This window comes from Bufo bufo, chromosome 6, assembly GCF_905171765.1.
Source record: "Bufo bufo chromosome 6, aBufBuf1.1, whole genome shotgun sequence".
NCBI classification, from domain to species: domain Eukaryota; kingdom Metazoa; phylum Chordata; class Amphibia; order Anura; family Bufonidae; genus Bufo; species Bufo bufo.
The window spans coordinates 34,075,897-34,093,365 of NC_053394.1; the positions used below are offsets into that span (position 1 = coordinate 34,075,897).

Consider the following 17,469-nt stretch of genomic DNA (forward strand, 5'->3'; position numbering starts at 1 on the left):
CCTTCTCATTCAAAGAGTTTTCTTTATTTTCATGACTATGAAGGCATCAAAACTATGAATTAACATATGTGGAATTATATACAAAACAGACAAGTTTGAAACAACTGAAAATATGTCATATTCTAGATTCTTTAAAGTAGCCACCTTTTGCTTTGATTACTGCTTTGCACACTCTTGGCATTCTCTTGATGAGCTTCAAGAGGTAGTCCCCTGAAATGGTCTTCCAACAGTCTTGAAGGAGTTCCCAGAGATGCTTAGCAGTTGTTGGCCCTTTTGCCTTCACTCTGCGGTCCAGCTCACCCCAAACCATCTCGATTGGGTTCAGGTCCGGTGACTGTGGAGGCCAGGTCATCTGGCGCAGCACCCCATCACTCTCCTTCATGGTCAAATAGCCCTTACTTTCAAAGTTTTCCCAATTCGGCTGACTGACTGACCTTCATTTCTTAAAGTAATGATGGCCACTCGTTTTTCTTTACTTAGCTGCTTTTTTCTTGCCATAATACTAATTCTAACAGTCTATTCAGTAGGACTATCAGCTGTGTATCCACCTGACTTCTCCTCAACGCAACTGATGGTCCCAACCCCATTTATAAGGCAAGAAATCCCACTTATTAAACCTGACAGGGCACACCTGTGAAGTGAAAACCATTTCAGGGGACTACCTCTTGAAGATTATCAAGAGAATGCCAAGAGTGTGCAAAGCAGTAATCAAAGCAAAAGGTGGCTACTTTGAAGAACCTAGAATATGACATATTTTCAGTTGTTTCACACTTGTTTGTTATGTATATAATTCCACATGTGTTAATTCATAGTGTTGATGCCTTCATAGTCATGAAAATAAAGAAAACTCTTTGAATGAGAAGGTGTGTCCAAACTTTTGTTCTGTATTGTATATATATAAAAAGTAAAAAATAAAATTAGGGGATATACATATCTAAAGCTAGTAGCTTGATGTACTTTCTTTTAATCAGGGTTGACTAGCCGTGATCAGTAGCTTCTACCATAACCCTCTCTTTTTTATATTTTTTTCTTTCTCATTTTGTGACACAAGCCAGCGGCACGGAGTCCTCTGCTCCGGCTCTGAGCAGCAGCAGCTCAGCCCCCATCTCCCAAGACTCGTCCCTGCTGCTGGTTGACAGGGAGAGGGACATTATGGGGGAGGTAATGCAGGAGAGTGAGATGCAGCTTAGTCCTGATGCTCAGGACCTTTTGGAAGGGATAGAGGAGGGGGAGGGGGTACCGCCCATCAGTACCCCAGTGACATCCCTTCCAACTGGTGTGGGTGGTTTCAGCCACAGAACCCCCGCACCTAGTCAGACCCAGGTGTCAGCGGGGGGACAGCGGAGTCAGGTCAGGGACTCCACGTCTGCTGTTCCCCTCATTCCACCACCGGCCGACCTTGGGTCTGACAATGCAGGCAAGGAAGAGGAGGGTGACACTGACCAAGAATGGGTGCCACCTCCCTTGTCAGGTGACAGCAGCACTGATGCAGAATGTAGGCACCCGAGGCAAACGGTGCGCCAGGTCACCAGGGAGCCCAGTGGCAGTGGCTCCACTGGTAATGGCAGAGCCCGAGCAGGCGCAAGCCAGCACCACCCCATCTGTCAGGAGGATGGTGCGTAAGTCGCCTGTTTTGGCTTACTTCACCCTGGCAGAAGAAGATCACACAATTGCCATCTGTCAGCTGTGCCATGCCTGGGTGAGGAGAGGGAGCTCACTTGCTTGGCTGGGTACCACTGCCCTTAACCAGCACCTGAGAGTCAACCACTGGCAGGAGTGGGACCAGATGCAGGGTGGTCGCAGCAGCACCAGCAGAAATGCGCAGGGGACAGCAGCTTCTGCCACTGTCCTGCAGCCACCCATCCCCTTTCAATAAGGCTACTTTCACACTTGCATTCGAGGTTCCGCTTGTGAGTTCCGTTTGAAGGCTCTCACAAGCGGCCCCGAACGGATCCGTACATCCCCAATGCATTCTGAGCGGATAAGGATCCGCTCAGAATGCATCAGTTTGGCTCCGTTTCGCCTCCGTTCCGCTCAGGAGGCGGACACCCAAATGCAGCTTGCAGCGTTCGGGTGTCCGCCTGGCCGTGCGGAGGCAAGCGGATCCGTCCAGACTTACAATGTAAGTCAATGGGGACGGATCCGTTTGACGTTGACACAATATGGTGCAATTTCAAACGGATCCGTCCCCCATTGACTTTCAATGCAAAGTCAGGACGGATCCGTCTGACTAACAATTAGACTTAGATTCTTTTCAGAAATATAATGCAGACGGATCCGTTCTGAACGGATACCATCGTTTGCATTATAGGTGCGGATCCGTCTATGCAGACACCAGACGGATCCGCTCCGAACGCAAGTGTGAAAGTAGCCTAATGCATTCCCACTCCCTCTACTGGAACTACTGGTACCGGCAGCCAGACCTCTGCCTCCTCTGCACCCTCCACTGCCGTCTGGCACCAACCGCTGGTCGCAGAAGCATTTGAGCGCACCGCGGCCTACGCACCCGGGGACCGCAGGGTGTGTTCACCATTTCTTTGCCAGGAACGGCGTCCCTGCCATACACCAGCACATTGTGCAGAATGTATCCCTGTCGCTGGATCACGCTGTCAGCGACAGGGTACATCTCACAATGGATGCCTGGACCAGCAAACATGGGCAGGGATGCTATCTCAGCTTTACAGCCCATTGGGTGTTCCTCCGAGGCACCAGAGAGAGATCAACAGATGTGGCGGCATCTCAGCTTGTGGTGCCGCCCCAGGGTGTCCAGGGGAGAACTGCTGCTCTCCCTCAAGCCACTGTCTCCACCACTGCTGAGCCCCCCAGCAAGTGCTCCAGCTTGTGAGCTTAGGGGAACGGAGACACACTGGACCTTATGTCCTGGCCCCCCTTCAGGCTCAGGTCCACAAGTGACTGACACCCCGAAGGCTTCAGGCAGGTATGGTTGTCTGTGACAACGGCAGCAATCTCCTTGCCACCCTCCATGCTGGCAGTCTCACACAGGTACCCTGCATGGCACATGTCCTCAACCTTGCTGTACAGAGGTTTCTGCGCACATACCCAGGGTTTAGCGACATCGTGCAAAGGATACGAAGGATTGCAAGCCACTTCCCCTGTCCAAAACTGCAGCAAGACAACAGCCTGCCACCTCACAGGCTGATGTTGGACAGTGTGATGCGGTGGAACTCCACATGCTGGAGAGGTTGTGGGAGTGCGGTGAAGGAGTACCTGCTGGACCAAGGCACTCCGGGGCCACCACGCCCACTCCTCTACATCAACAATGCGGAGTGGGGGCAGATACACCAGGTCTGCCACGTGTTGGCCCCCTTCGAGCAGGCGACCAAGCTGGTCAGCAGGGAGCACGTCGGCCTCAATGACTGGACAGGACACTAGACCGCCTGCTCGATGCCGGGGAGAGTACCTCGGTGGAGCAAGAAGATGCAACACTGCTCCACGAAGACTAGGCCCAGGACGAGGATGAGGAGGAGGAAGAATTTTTTGAGGAGGTTGTGGACGTCCAGAAGTCTGGGCCTGGTCAGAAGGGAGAGCCGGTGCCTGGGGCACCGTTAGTCAGGGGGTGGGGCGATTCCCAGAGGCAGCAGCAGCAGGAGGACCAAGACGTCATGGACATGGGCAGCCAAGCCAAGCCATATTTATGTGTGTGTGTAACGTACGAAATCAGCCGGTTACATCATACATCTGTAGCTCGCTGTGCGAAAAGGTTCAATATTCTAGGCTCAAAGTGTCGCACTCTAGTCAGATAATGAATCCATACCCCCTGAGCAAAGGGGACCTGAGATTGTGACTTTGGGGTTTCATAAGCTGTAAGCCATAATCATCCAAATTATAACAAATAAAGGCTTGAAATATCTCGCTTTGCATGTAATGAGTCTATCTCATGTGTTAGTTTCACCTTTCTCCTGTCATGATTACTTAGTACTTGGTGTGAAACGTATGAAATCAGCCGGTTACATCATACATCTCTACCTCGCTGTGTGTATAAATAGTGTGTATAAATATATATATACACTCACAGCCAGGTAGAGATGTATGATGTAACCGGCTGATGTCACACCAGGTACTAAGTAATCATTTGTAAAGGGATGAAATACTTATTTGCATAACTGTATATAAACATTGCAGAGTGTAGGTGAGAGATACAAAAGTAATGTAAGCATTGAACCTGGGCATTTGCTGTTACGGATCTGAGTGATCCACCCAATGTGCCTCCTCTTCAAATCAGACCAGTGTTTTATGATGGTTTCCCCTTGAACTCCCTCCTTAGCTCCTTCCTTATCCCCCTCACAATGGCCTGCTTCTCTTCTCGGACCCGGGTCCGGTCATAGCCCCGCTCCAACATGTGCTGCAGGATAAAGATGCAAGCATATTATCCCAAATTTTTTAACTACAAGTATTGAAAATAATGTCATCAACAACACAGCCAAAAATATTTAAGTCCTTGAAGGGGAAATATTAGATTTAATGTTACCGTTATAAGATCGGATTGTATTGTGATTGTATGTGTTTGGGGTCAGAGCAATCGGATACTGGCCAGCTGAGCAGAGATGTACCTGTCTAGTGAAGTGACGGTACGGTATGGGGTGTACAGCTGGTTCGCCTCCCCGTGGTGCAACCTGTGTAACGCTAAATCAACCAGCAAATACTGGCGGTCAGATAAAGAAAGCTTCTCCTGACCAACAGGACACAAACTCTAATCTATAGACCGTGTGTGGTATATAGTGTGTGGTATATAGTGTGTGGTATATAGTGTGTGGTATATAGTGTGTGGCAGGAATGTGATGTGGAATGTGAATTTGAGAGAGATTTCTCTGCTGTCCATATATACTGTACATGCTACAGACACAGTGCTGTGATGTCACAACAATACTTAGTGCACCAATCAGTAATATCTACTCAGACCTGATAAAATGTGAAGTTGCATGTATTGCGCAAAAAATATGCGCATTATTAGTGCCGACTTGCGCAATCGCGAATATATTGGAGCGCTCTATCTGCATATAAAGCCATTGTTCTGCAATGCATGCAAAATGTAATCAAACACAGTGCTGTACTGTAACATTACTTACAGTGATCAGGAGTTCTTCCTCACCGTCGCGAAAATTGCTGCCAATCATTTTCTCCAGTCTCGGGAAACTTCTAGCAGGTTGACAAATGTAGCAAATGAGCCACACCTGTATTGCGCGCGCAGTATGCACAAACTAGATTGCCGATTTTCGCAATCAATAAAAATATTGCGAATTCTCGAATTTATAGCAAATATTAAGCCATAAATTTGCAAAATATTATGAAAACTAATATTGCCTGTGCCGCTCATCACTACTTACTACCAGGTTCACCTGCAGATTACAGCTGAGCGCAGGGATCACCATCAGTAGGATACCCTGTAGGCAGCTCATTTCTGGGAAAATGACAAAATTCCTTACAATAATTAGGAAACGGCTTGACAAGAACAAACACATAGTAATGCTGCCCACAGGTTACTGTATCGCTATAGCCTACAATTCAGTGGTAAAATGAACATGAAAAAATGGAAATCTTGTAAAAGAGACATTTATCAGTTATGCACTTTATACATTATAGAGGGAATTTGTTAACCCCTTTATTCAAAAAAAAAAGTATCAAAAAGTTACAAAATAGGGCCTTTCCAACTTCTTGGTCTAATTTGCCCAGAATGTGCCACTTTTTTAATTTTTACACAACTCACTCCAGTTTTGAACAGTGGATGAGAAAGTGAACGTGGTTAGCTAGTTTGGGGCTCATGCACACAAACGTGTTTTGTTTCCATGTCCGTTCCGATTTTTTGCAAAAAAAACCTCCAGCTGTTGTAAAACTACAATTCCCAGCGTGCCCTGATAGCTGTAGGCTCTCCAGGCATGATGGAACGTTTTGCAACAGCCGGAGGGCCGCAGGTTGGGCATTCCTGGCATAGACAGTAACACAGAATGCCAAATGTAACAAACAATGTGTGAAATTTGATAGATTTGGTGCAAAGCATGCCAACATGGACTCAATCAAAGCTGACTTCAGATATTAGCCTCATGATAAATTCCCCACAATGTGCCTGCGATTTTTGAAAAAGTCAAATAAACGGGGTCACATATAAAGAACCAGAGAATGACCTGAGAATAATAACTCATTTTAACAACATCATTTGATGCTATTGTGCTGCTACATTGAGCAAACAGCTTTCCGGTAAGGTCTCCGGGTTTCCCAAAGAACAAAAATGACAGAACTATGAGCCAAGCAAAGAAAATAAAGTACAAAAGATGTTGCATCGACAGTAGGTCACACAATTGTTTGGTTGGCAGATCAGTCGCAAAGTGAACGCGGTACAATAAACAGATGTGACACTGATGGTGTTGCAAAGAGGGTCAGGAGTGACCAAGAGTTTGTTCTGTCTTGTGTAAAAAAAACTGTGGTCGCAAAATCACTCCAGTAAAAATACTGCAGGAGCATTTATAGACAGAATTGTTAGGTTTAACCATTTAAAAAAAATTTTTAATTGCAATGTTGGATACATTAGTTGCAAAATACACCAACACAGACGCATGCAAAAATATCAGATCGGCAGGGGTCTGACTCCGGGCTGTTTGAAGAGGTAGTGGCACTCATGTGAGCGCTGCTTCTGCTCCAAAATTACCGGTGTAGTCTCCCTTTGTATCGGCGGCACAGAGTAATTCACTTGAATGAGATGAGCAGCAGTAATTACACTGCACCGCCTCTACAAGAGGGATGACGCGCGGGTAATTTTGAAGCGGAAGCACTACTTGCACTGAGCTGGAGAGGATGGGAGTGGTGGTGGCAATGCAGGTGGTTGTAGTCCTCATGCAGCTCATCCCTCTTCCTGGGCCGCACATGAAGCACACCCTGGACTTTTTGGGGGGGCTCATGCCTAGAGTTGAGCGGACACCTGGATGTTCGGGTTCGGCAGGTTCGACCGAACTTGAAAAAAAAGTTCGGGTTTAGGACCCGAACTTGACCCCTAACCCGAACCCCATTGAAGTCAATGGGGACCCAAACTTTTGGCCACTAAAATGGAAAGAGCTGGAAAAAACTAGAGGGCTGCAAAAGGCAGCAAAATGTGCTTAAGAGCATGGCAAATGCTCTGCGAACAAATGTGGATAGGCAAATGAATAAAAAAAAACATAAAAGACCTTAAAAAAATAAAAATTAGGAATGATGTAGGAGGAAGAGGTTGAGGAGGCGGTGAATGGGTGGATGTGGCGGTGTAGGCTCACGTGGCGGTCTAAGTGGAAGCAGCAGCGAAGGAGGAATAGGTAGCCAACATAGATGTGTGTTATTTTGCATTTTTACATAGGGGTATCCCCCAAAATATTGGGACATATAAAAAGGAATAAGTGCACTTGAGTACAAGAATGGATGGTTGAGGCTGTTAGAACTGTCTATTCTGCACAAGGTATAGACAAGTCCTGAGGGATCCAAGCCTGGTTCATTTTAATGAACGCGAGCTTGTCCACATTGGCTGTGGACAGTCGGCTGCGTCTGTCTGTAATGACGCCTCCTGCCGGGCTAAATACACGTTCAGAGAGTACACTGGCTGCAGGGCAGGCCAGCACCTCCAAGGCATACAGGGCAAGCTCAGGCCATGTGGACAATTTGGAGACCCAGAAGTTGAATGGGGCAGAACCATCAGTCAGTACGTGTAGTCGTGTGCACAGGTACTGTTCCACCATGTTGTTCAAATGCTGCCTCCTGCTAACACGCTCCATATCAGCAGTTGGGGCCGGTTGTTGCGGCGAGGTGACAAAGCTTTTCCACATGTCGGCCATGCTAACCCTGCCTTCTGAGGTGCTGGCGCTGACACAGCTGCGTTGGCGACCTCTTCCTCCTCCCCTGCCTTCGCCTTGTGCTTTCACTTGTCCCCCGGCGTCAGTCGGTAATGCTCTCAGGAGCGCGTCTACCAGCGTGCACCTGTAGTCGCGCATCTTCCGATCACGCTCCAGTGAGGGAATTAAGGATGGCACATTGTCTTTGTAACGGGGATCCAGAGCAGGGTGGCCACCCAGTAGTCAGCACACATTAAAATGTGGGCAACTCTGCAGTCGTTGCGCAGGCACTGCAGCATATAGTCGCTTATGTGTGCCAGGCTGCCCAGAGCTAAGGACAAGCTGTCCTCTGTGGGAGGCGTATCGTCTGCGTCCTCCGTATCCCCCAGCCACGCCAGTGATGGGCCTGAGCTGTGTTGGATGCCACCCCGCTGTGAACATGCTTCATCCCCATACTCCTCCTCATCCTCCTCCTCCTCCTCGTCCTCCAGTAGTGGGCCCTGGCTGGCCAAATTTGTACCTGGCCTCTTCTGTTGCAAAAATCCTCTTTCTGAGCCACTTCTAAAAGACTGGCCTGAAAGTGTTAGAGATGACCCCTCTTCTTCCTCCTAGTCCTGGGCCACATCCTCTTCCATCATCGCCCTAAGTGTTTTCTCAATGAGACATAGAAGTGGTATTGTAACGCTGATAACGGTGTCATCGCCACTGGCCATGTTGGTGGAGTACTCGAAACAGCGCAACAGGGCACACAGGTCTCGCATGGAGGCCCAGTCATTGGTGGTGAAGTGGTTCTGTTCCGCAGTGCGACTCACCCGTGCGTGCTGCAGCTGAAACTCCACTATGGCCTGCTGCTGCTCGCACAGTCTGTCCAGCATGTGCAAGGTGGAGTTCTACCTTGTGGGCACGTTGCATATGAGGCGGTGAGCGGGAAGGCCGAAGTTACGCTGTAGAGCAGACAGGCGAGCGGCGGCAGGATGAAAATGCCGGAAGCGCGCACAGACAGCCCGCACTTCATGCAGAAGCTCTGACATGTCGGGGTAGTTGTGAATGAATTTCTGCACCACCAAATTCAGCACATGCGCCAGGCAAGGGATGTGCGTCAAACCGGCTCGTCCCAGAGCTGCAACGAGATTTCGCCCATTATCGCACACCACCAGGTCGGGCTTGAGGCTCACTGGCAGCAACCACTCGTCAGTCTGTTGTTCTATACCCCGCCACAACTCCTGCACGGTGTGGGGCCCGTCCCCCAAACATATCAGTTTCAGAACGGCCTGCTGACGTTTATCCCAGGCTGTGCTGAAGTTAGTGGTGAAGGTCTGTCGCTGACCGGATGAGCAGGTGGTAGAAGAGGAGGAGGAAGCCGAGTAGGAAGAGGAGGCAACAGGAGGAAAAGAACGATGCCCTGCGTTCCTTGGCGGCGGAAGGACGTGCGCCAAACAGCTCTCCGCCTGGGGCCCAGCCACCACTACATTTACCCAGTGTGCAGTTAGAGAGATATAGAGTCCCTGGCCGTGCTTACTGGTCCACGTATCTGTGGTTAGGTGGACCTTGCCACAGATGGCGTTCCGCAGTGCACACTTGATTTTATCCGATACTTGGTTGTGCAGGGAAGGCACGGCTCTCTTGGAGAAGTAGTGGCGGCTGGGAACAACATACTGTGGGACAGCAAGCGACATGAGCTGTTTGAAGCTGTGTGTGTCCACCAGCCTAAATGACAGCATTTCATAGGCCAGTAGTTTAGAAATGCTTTCAGGGCCAGGGATCGAGGGTGGCTAGGTGGGAATTTACGCTTTCTCTCAAAGGTTTGTGAGATGGAGAGCTGAACGCTTCCGTGTGACATGGTGGAGATGCTTGGTGACGGAGGTGGTGTTGTTGGTGGCACATCCTCTGTTTGCTGGGCGGCAGGTGCCAACGTTCCTCCAGAGGCGGAGGAAGAGGCTTAGGCAGAAGAGGGAGCAGGAGGGGCCTGAGCCCTTTCTTGGTTTTGAAGGTGCTTACTCCACTGCAGCCCGTGTCTCGCATGTAGATGCCTGGTCATGCAGGTTGTGCTAAGGTTCAGAACGTTAATGCCTCGCTTCAGGCTCTGATGGCACAGCGTGCAAACCATTCGGGTCTTGTCGTCAGTACATTGTGTGAAGAAGTGCCATGCCAGGGAACTCCTTGAAGCTGCCTTTGGTATGCTCGGTCCCTGGTGACGGTGGCCAGTAGCAGGCGAACTGTTTTGGAGACGGCTGCTCTGCTTTTGAACCCTGCTCCCTCTTTTGCTACGCTGTTGGCTCGGTCTCACCACTGCCTCTTCCTCCGAACTCTGAAATTCAGTGGCACGACCTTCATTCCATGTGGGGTCTATGACCTCATCGTCCCCTGCATCGTCTTCCACCCAGTCTTCCTCCCTGACCTCCTTTTCGGTCTGCACACTGCAGAAAGACGCAGCAGTTGGCACCTGTGTTTCGTCATCATCAGAGACGTGCTGAGGTGGTATTACCATGTCCTCATCAGGAAACATAAGTGGTTGTGCATCAGTGCATTCTATGTCTTCCACCGCTGGGGAAGGGCTAGGTGGATGCCCTTGGGAAACCCTGCCAGCAGAGTCTTCAAACAGCATAAGAGACTGCTGCATGACTTGAGGCTCAGACAGGTTCCCCGATATGCACAGGGGTGATATGACAGACTGATGGGCATGGGTTTCAGGCACCACCTGTGCGCTTTCTGCAGAAGACTGGGTGGGAGATAATGTGAACGTGCTGGATCCACTGTCGGCAACCCAATTGACTAGCGCCTGTACTTGCTCAGGCCTTACCATCCTTAGAACGGCATTAGGCCCGACCAAATATCGCTGTAGATTCTGGCGGCTACTGGGACCTGAGGTAGTAGGTTCAGTAGGACGTGTAGCTGTGGCAGAATGGCCATGTCCTCTCCCTGCATCAGAGGCTCCACCAACACCACCACCACCACGATGACCGCGTCCCTTATTAGATGTTTGCCTCATAGTTAGCGTTCACCAAGCAAAGTAAAAAGTGATTGAGTCTGTTAACAATAATTAACCGCCAATATAAACCCTGATGTAGGGTATTGCACTCAAATATTTTTTTTTAATCTCTATATGACAGCGGTATTTGTGGCCTAAATTTCACAGTAACTTATGCACGTCTTATCCCAGATGTGCAGTATATCAGAGGCTTTTTTTAACCCCAGTAAGCACAAAGCGGTATTTGTGGCCTAAATGTGACAGTCACTTATGCACGTCTAATCCCAGATGTGCAGTATATCAGAGTTTTTTTTTAACCCCAGTAAGCAAAAAGCTGTATTTGTGGCCTAAATGTGACACTCACTTATGCACGTCTAATCCCAGATGTGCACTATATCAGAGGGTTTTTTAACCCCAGTAAGCAAAAAGCCGTATTTGTGGCCTAAATTTCACACTCACTTATGCACCTATAATCCTAAATGTGCACTATATGAAACAGATGGTTTTTCTTTTCACCCCAGTATGCCCCAGTGGGCAAAAAGCCGTATTTGTGGCCTAAATTTCACAGTCACTTATGCACGTCTAATCCCAGATGTGCAGTATATTAGAGGGTTTTTAACCCCAGTAAGCAAAAAGCCGTATTTCTGGCCTAAATGTGACACTCACTTATGCACCTATAATCCTAGATGTGCACTATATAAAACAGATGGGTTTTTTTTTCGCCCCAGTATGCCCCAGTATGAGAAAGCCGTATTTCTGGCCTAAATTTCACAGTCACTTATGCAGCGATAATCCTAGATGTGCACTATATGAAAAAAAGCTTTTTTTTAACCCTAGTGTCTCAAAGCAGTATTTCTGGACTTGCAGACATGCAGATAGCCTGTGCTGGTGCACTATCGTTGCATAAAATGGCTGCCGATTATGTATTGATATTGACTAACTGAAGGAAAAAAAGTTCGTTTTCAGCAGTAGTTGGCTCAGGGCAGGCTTAAAAAAATTGTGCACTGCACCCACAAAACACATTTGCTGTAGATCGCTGAGTAAAGAAGCAGTTCTTCATAAGATTTCTCCCTGATCTCTCCCTGACAGCAGCTGCAGCCTATCCCTACGCTGTGATGGCCTTTTGGGGCAAGTAGTATGACGCTTTTTGATTGGCTGCTGTGCAGCCTTTCAAAAAGCGCCATAAAAATCGCCAATCACCGAACCAAAACTTTTACGTAAATGTTCGGGTCCGGGTGCCGAAAACCCTAAAGTTCGGTACGAACCCGAACTTTACAGTTCGGGTTCGCTCAACTCTACTCATGCCTGATGGTTGATGGGATGCCTTTGATATTAGGTAAATGAGCAACAGAGTGCAACTTAGGAGAACAAGAGTAAAGGTCGGCAGGTGGTGGATGTTGGAGTCAATGATCAAGCCCGTTTGGTTATAGTAAATACAGTCTTTCTTTACTGAATAGATGATGGGAGTTATGTTAGAAATGCCAGCCGTAGGCACAGTTCCCAGATACTGCACGAAGTAGACTGTTCTTGAAGGCAACAGAATGGTAGAATTTGGAGCGGTGGCCTAAAGCCAGGCAGTTGTTACTGGCAGAGTTAACCTCTCTTTGGAGGAGGTGGAATAGGCTCTGAGAGTTTGGCCATAGCTATTACCAGTATGCTTGTAGGCCACCGAGCAGACCTGTTTTTCTTCTCGTATCTGTGGGGCCTCGAGAGTCTTTCCAGGCAAAAAGTGTCCAAAAGGTTTTGCTGGGTCACTATAGGGTCTTCCCATACTTTAGCTGGAGCAGGAAGGATTGGCCGTGCAGGACAACTGATGTCCGCATCACATGGGTCCTGCAGATTTTCGGGACCTCAATGGGACACAGTTAGGAGCACATGGTTCAGGCACAATGTGAGTTACAGTAGAAATTCAAGCAGCAGGCACAAGGGATGTATATAGCCCTTTAATATGCAGCTACTATGAGGATACTTTACTGTCGGTCACAAAGCCAAATCAAACAGAAAGTACTTAGCGGCTCATAAATGTAAAATAAACATTATGTACCAGAGAGATAAAAGTGGTGGGACATCAGACTGCTGAATCTGCAAAACAGCAAGGACGGCTGTAATGTTCACACTGTGGAAGTGATATCAGAAGTAACAGCCGTAGAAATCCTTCACACGACAGAACAGAGCATTTCCAGAGGAGCTGTCACCTCTCCTGACATGCCTGCTTTAGAAAATACTTGTATTCCCCATGTAATACCAATTCTGGAGCATCTATTCTCAAAACCGATATTTGTGCCGTTCCTCTGTTATTCCTCCTGAATATTTAGGAATAAATTAATAGCTTGGGATTACCGTTCCCCTTTATGCATTATAACTGCCAGGCGCTGGGACCCTCAGGTATCCCTAGAGCGAAGGGAGAGAAGCGCTCGCACAAGACGGGCTCCATTGAAGTCTATGGGACAGTGTTGATTCTGAGGAGAGAGAGCACGATAAGGGGGTACTTTTCTCCCCTCGTTCTAGGGATCGGTAGGAATCTCAGTGCTCGGACACCCCACACATTTAAACTTTTGATATGTCTCTATGAGGTTGGGAAAAAATTTGTGAGCCTTTATATATTCATAGTTATAGAAGATCTCATAAAAAGATCCCATGAGACTTATTTTGTACATACAAAAATAATTTTCTATACAGTACATACATATGAAAAATACAAAGTCACCGAAAATAAAAAATCAAATACATAATAGGGGAACATTTACAGTATTAAGACCAGCATTTTAAATCTCGGTCTTAATAAGCCCCTGTACTGGTGGTGGATCATCAGCACAGGTCCTTTAGCTTTCTCCACTGATGTTTGGGATACTATACTGGAGCTGGATGTAAAGAGTGTAATTTGGGGACGGGGCCTATCCTCCACTGCGGTCCCCTTTTCCCCACGGGCCCCATAGCAGCTGTGTGGTCTGCCTCTATTGGACGTACAATACAGATGGAGAATGCTGAAGGAAAGCCCAGCGTGCCCCCATGTCAATGCAATGTTTCGGGAAACCACCTCCTTTCTTAAGCATGCAGCCAAGTTAAATCAGAATCAGTAGTACGATGCAATAATAATATAATAAAAAAGAAATAAAAAAAGAAAAACTACAGAGATACAAAATGCATTACCTGCACTAGCTGCCACATCAGCAAATGTCCCATCGCCTTTATTCTGGAAGAGAAAGTTTGGTCCATTCTCATTGTCACAAAAAATGTCAGAAGCTGCGGAGCTTAGGATGGGTCCAACGGTGACTCCACGTCCACCTAAAAAAATAACAGAGATGAATAACAAATTATTATAACAAACTAAAGAATGACGAAAAAATGCAAAAGTCTTCTTATACTGCATGTCTGCCAGGGGGTGCCATATTGTTTTGACTCATTCTCCACCCTTCAGTGCTAGTACATGGAAGGAGGGGGTTTAGTTATCTTTAAGAAACAACAAACACACAAATAATATTCTAAAAACATAAAAAGATCATAAAAATGCCCATATTAATAATGGTATAACAATACACAAACAATGTTATATACAGTGCCTTGCAAAAGTATTCACCCCCCTTGTCTTTTTTAGTATTTTGGTGCCTCAAAACCTGGAATTAACATGGATTGTTTGAGGATTTGCATCATTTAATTTACAGGACATGCTCACAATTTTGAAGATGTTTTTGTTTTTTGTTTTTATCGCGAAGCAAACAACAAACTTTGTAGAGCCACCTTTTGCGGCAATCACAGCTCCAAGCCGCTTTGGATAAGTCTCTATGAGCTTGCCATATCTTACCACTGGGATTTTTGCCCATTCCTCCTTGCAAAACTGCTCCAGCTCCTTCAAGTTGGATGGTTTGCGCTTCTGAACAGCAATCTTTAAGTCTGACCACAGATTTTCTATTGGATTAAGATCTGGACTTTGCTCGGCCATTCCAACATATTTACATGTTTCCCCTTAAACCATTCAAGTGTTGCTTTAGCTGTGTGTTTGGGGTCATTGTCCTGCTGGAAGGTGAACCTCCGTCCTAGCCTCAAATCACGCACAGAGTGGTGCAGGTTCTGCTGAAGAATATCCCTGTATTTAGCACCATCCATCTTTCCCTCAACCCTGACCAGTTTCCCAGCCCCGGCTGCTGAAAAACATCCCCCCAGCATGATGCTGCCACCACCATGTTTCACTGTGGATGGTGTTCTTTGGGTGATGTGATCAGTTTGCACCAGACATAGTGGTTTTCTTTGAAGGCTGAAAAGTTAAATTTTAGTCTCCTCAGACCAGAGCACCCTCCTCCATACATTTTGGGAGTCTCCCACATGCCTTTTCACAAACTCACAACGTGCCTTTTTGTTTTTTGCTGAAAGTAATGGCTTTCTTCTGGCCACTCTGCCATAAAGCCCAACTCTATGGAGCGTATGGCTTATTCGAACTCTGCAGCTCCTCCAGGGTTACCTTAGGTCTCTGTGTTGCCTCTCTGATTAATGCCTTCCTTGCCCGGTCCGTGAGTTTTGGTGGGTGGCCGTCTCTTGGCAGGTTTGCTGTTGTGCCATGTTCTTTCCATTTGGTTATGATAGATTTGATGGTGCTCCTGGGGATCATCAAAGATTTGGATATTTTGTCCCTTACTTGTTTGGAGAGTTCCTTGGTCTTCATGGCAGTGTTTGGTTAGTGATGCCTCTTGCTTAGGTGTTGCAGCCTCTGTTGCCTTTCAAAAAAGGTGTGTATATGTAATGACAGATCATGTGACACTTAGATTGCACACAGGTGGACATCATTTCACAAATTATGTGACTTCTAAGGTAATTGGTTGCACCAGAGCTTTTTATGGGCTTCCTAAAAAAGGGGGTGAATGCATACGCACATGTCAATTTTCTCTTTTCTATTTCTAAACAATAGTTTTATTTATATATTTTTCTCATTTCACTTCACCAACTTAGACTTTTGTGTTCTGATCCATCACATAAAATTCTGATTAACAAAACATTGAATTTAAGGCTATAATGTAACAAAACACGGAAAAAGTCAAGGGGGTGAATACTTTTGCAAAGCACTGTAAATACAATATTATAAAAATACTCAAAATTAGAAAATATACCTAAATATTAGAAAAATATGGTACTTAAGTCTGTCACCTCCAAAATCAGTTTCAAAGTAAACCATCCACCATGTAGGATGGGGGCCCCAAATCATAACCATTCCTTTCATCTGAAAATCCACTCCTCTCATCCTGAGAAATGCCTCTTACTTTATGCAAATAAGGTTTTCAGTGCACTGAGGACAGGGCCGTCCTATTTGCTACACCATTTGGTGCCCAGGGCCTCCACCTCTAGCTTGTTTGACAGTCCCTGACACTTTAGAGTTAGTAGCTATGATGCAGAGAAAGCCAGGTACACTGAACAGAGGGTCAAAGCCCATGGTGCACTGAAAACCTTATTTGCATGAAAATAAAAACAAGGGACTATATACTATATTTCTGAAATGTTGCTGCCGGGATTTGAACTCACAACCTTCTACATTAGAGCCAATAACCTTAACCACTACGCTATAGCTACATGTTAACCTGCAATGAAATATAAAATGATACTTCTGCTTTATAGAAATACTTACTACATGACAAACTACTATGAGTTTTTTCTGACACAGGTTATCATTCAGCTTTATAGCTGAGTGGTTAAGGTTCTTGCATCTAATGTAGAAGGTTGTGAGTTCAAATCCTGGCAGAAACTTTCATAAATAGAGGCTAAATTAGATTTAAATACACTGGGTGTCCCCAACCACTGACTCCATATATGGACATAGCTATATATGGAGTCAGAGCAGAGACTCCTAAGCTGTGGACTTACACTGGGGGATTTCATCACTGTATAGCGATCTACTGCATAGACCTCAGTGGGACCCAGCACCCTCCCCTCTTAAGAGCAGGGGGTGCCTGGTTTAATAGTCGGTTTCTCCCATTGACTTCCATTGTGCTCGGGTGCTCTACAGAGCACCCGAGCATCCCAAAGTGTTCTACTCGAGCACCCGAGCACTTTGGTGCTCGATCAACACTACTATGTAACTATACTGCCTGTCCAAAAAAAAAGTTGCCACCTGGATTTAACTAAGTAAATAGTTATGAGCCTCCTATTGGATAATTACCGCATGGGCGATTATCTTTCAGCTGGCAAAAAGTTATTTAACCCCAACTGGTGCAATGAGTTGCTTCTCATTTCTTAAACAACCATGTTGAAAGACACATCTCGTGGTAAAGATGTTAGTCTGTTTGAGAAGGATCAAATCATTGGCATGCATCAAGCAGAGAAAACATCTAAGGAGATTGCAGAAACTTCACACATGGATTGGCCACCACAGAGTCCAGACCTTAACCCCATTGAGAATCTTTGGGATGTGCTGGAGAAAGCTTTGCGCAGCAGTCAGACTCTACCATCATCAATGCAAGATCTTGGTGAAAAATTAATGCAACACTGGATGGAAATAAATCTTGTGACATTGCAGAAGCTTATCGAAACAATGCCACAGCGAATGCGTGCAGTAATCAAAGCTAAAGGCGGTCCAACGAAATATTAAAGTGTGTGACCTTTTTTTTTGGGGTGACTTTTTTTTGGGACGGGCAGTGTATGTAAACATTTCTCAGGATTAGAAGACTTGGCAAGAGAAGAGGCAAAGAGGATAATGTGGGTGAAATGTAT

At 46.6% G+C, this 17,469-nt stretch overlaps 1 protein-coding gene across 1 annotated transcript in view; it reads right to left on the bottom strand.

Annotated features, from left to right (window-relative positions):
* The window catches only part of CRTAC1 (cartilage acidic protein 1), a 603,594-nt gene that overhangs the window by 166,627 nt on the left and 419,498 nt on the right, over positions 1-17,469 (bottom strand). Inside the window, exon 6 of the mRNA XM_040437595.1 lies at positions 13,927-14,061. Coding sequence (XP_040293529.1) covers positions 13,927-14,061 — 135 coding nt within the window. The remainder of the gene's footprint in view (positions 1-13,926; positions 14,062-17,469) is intronic.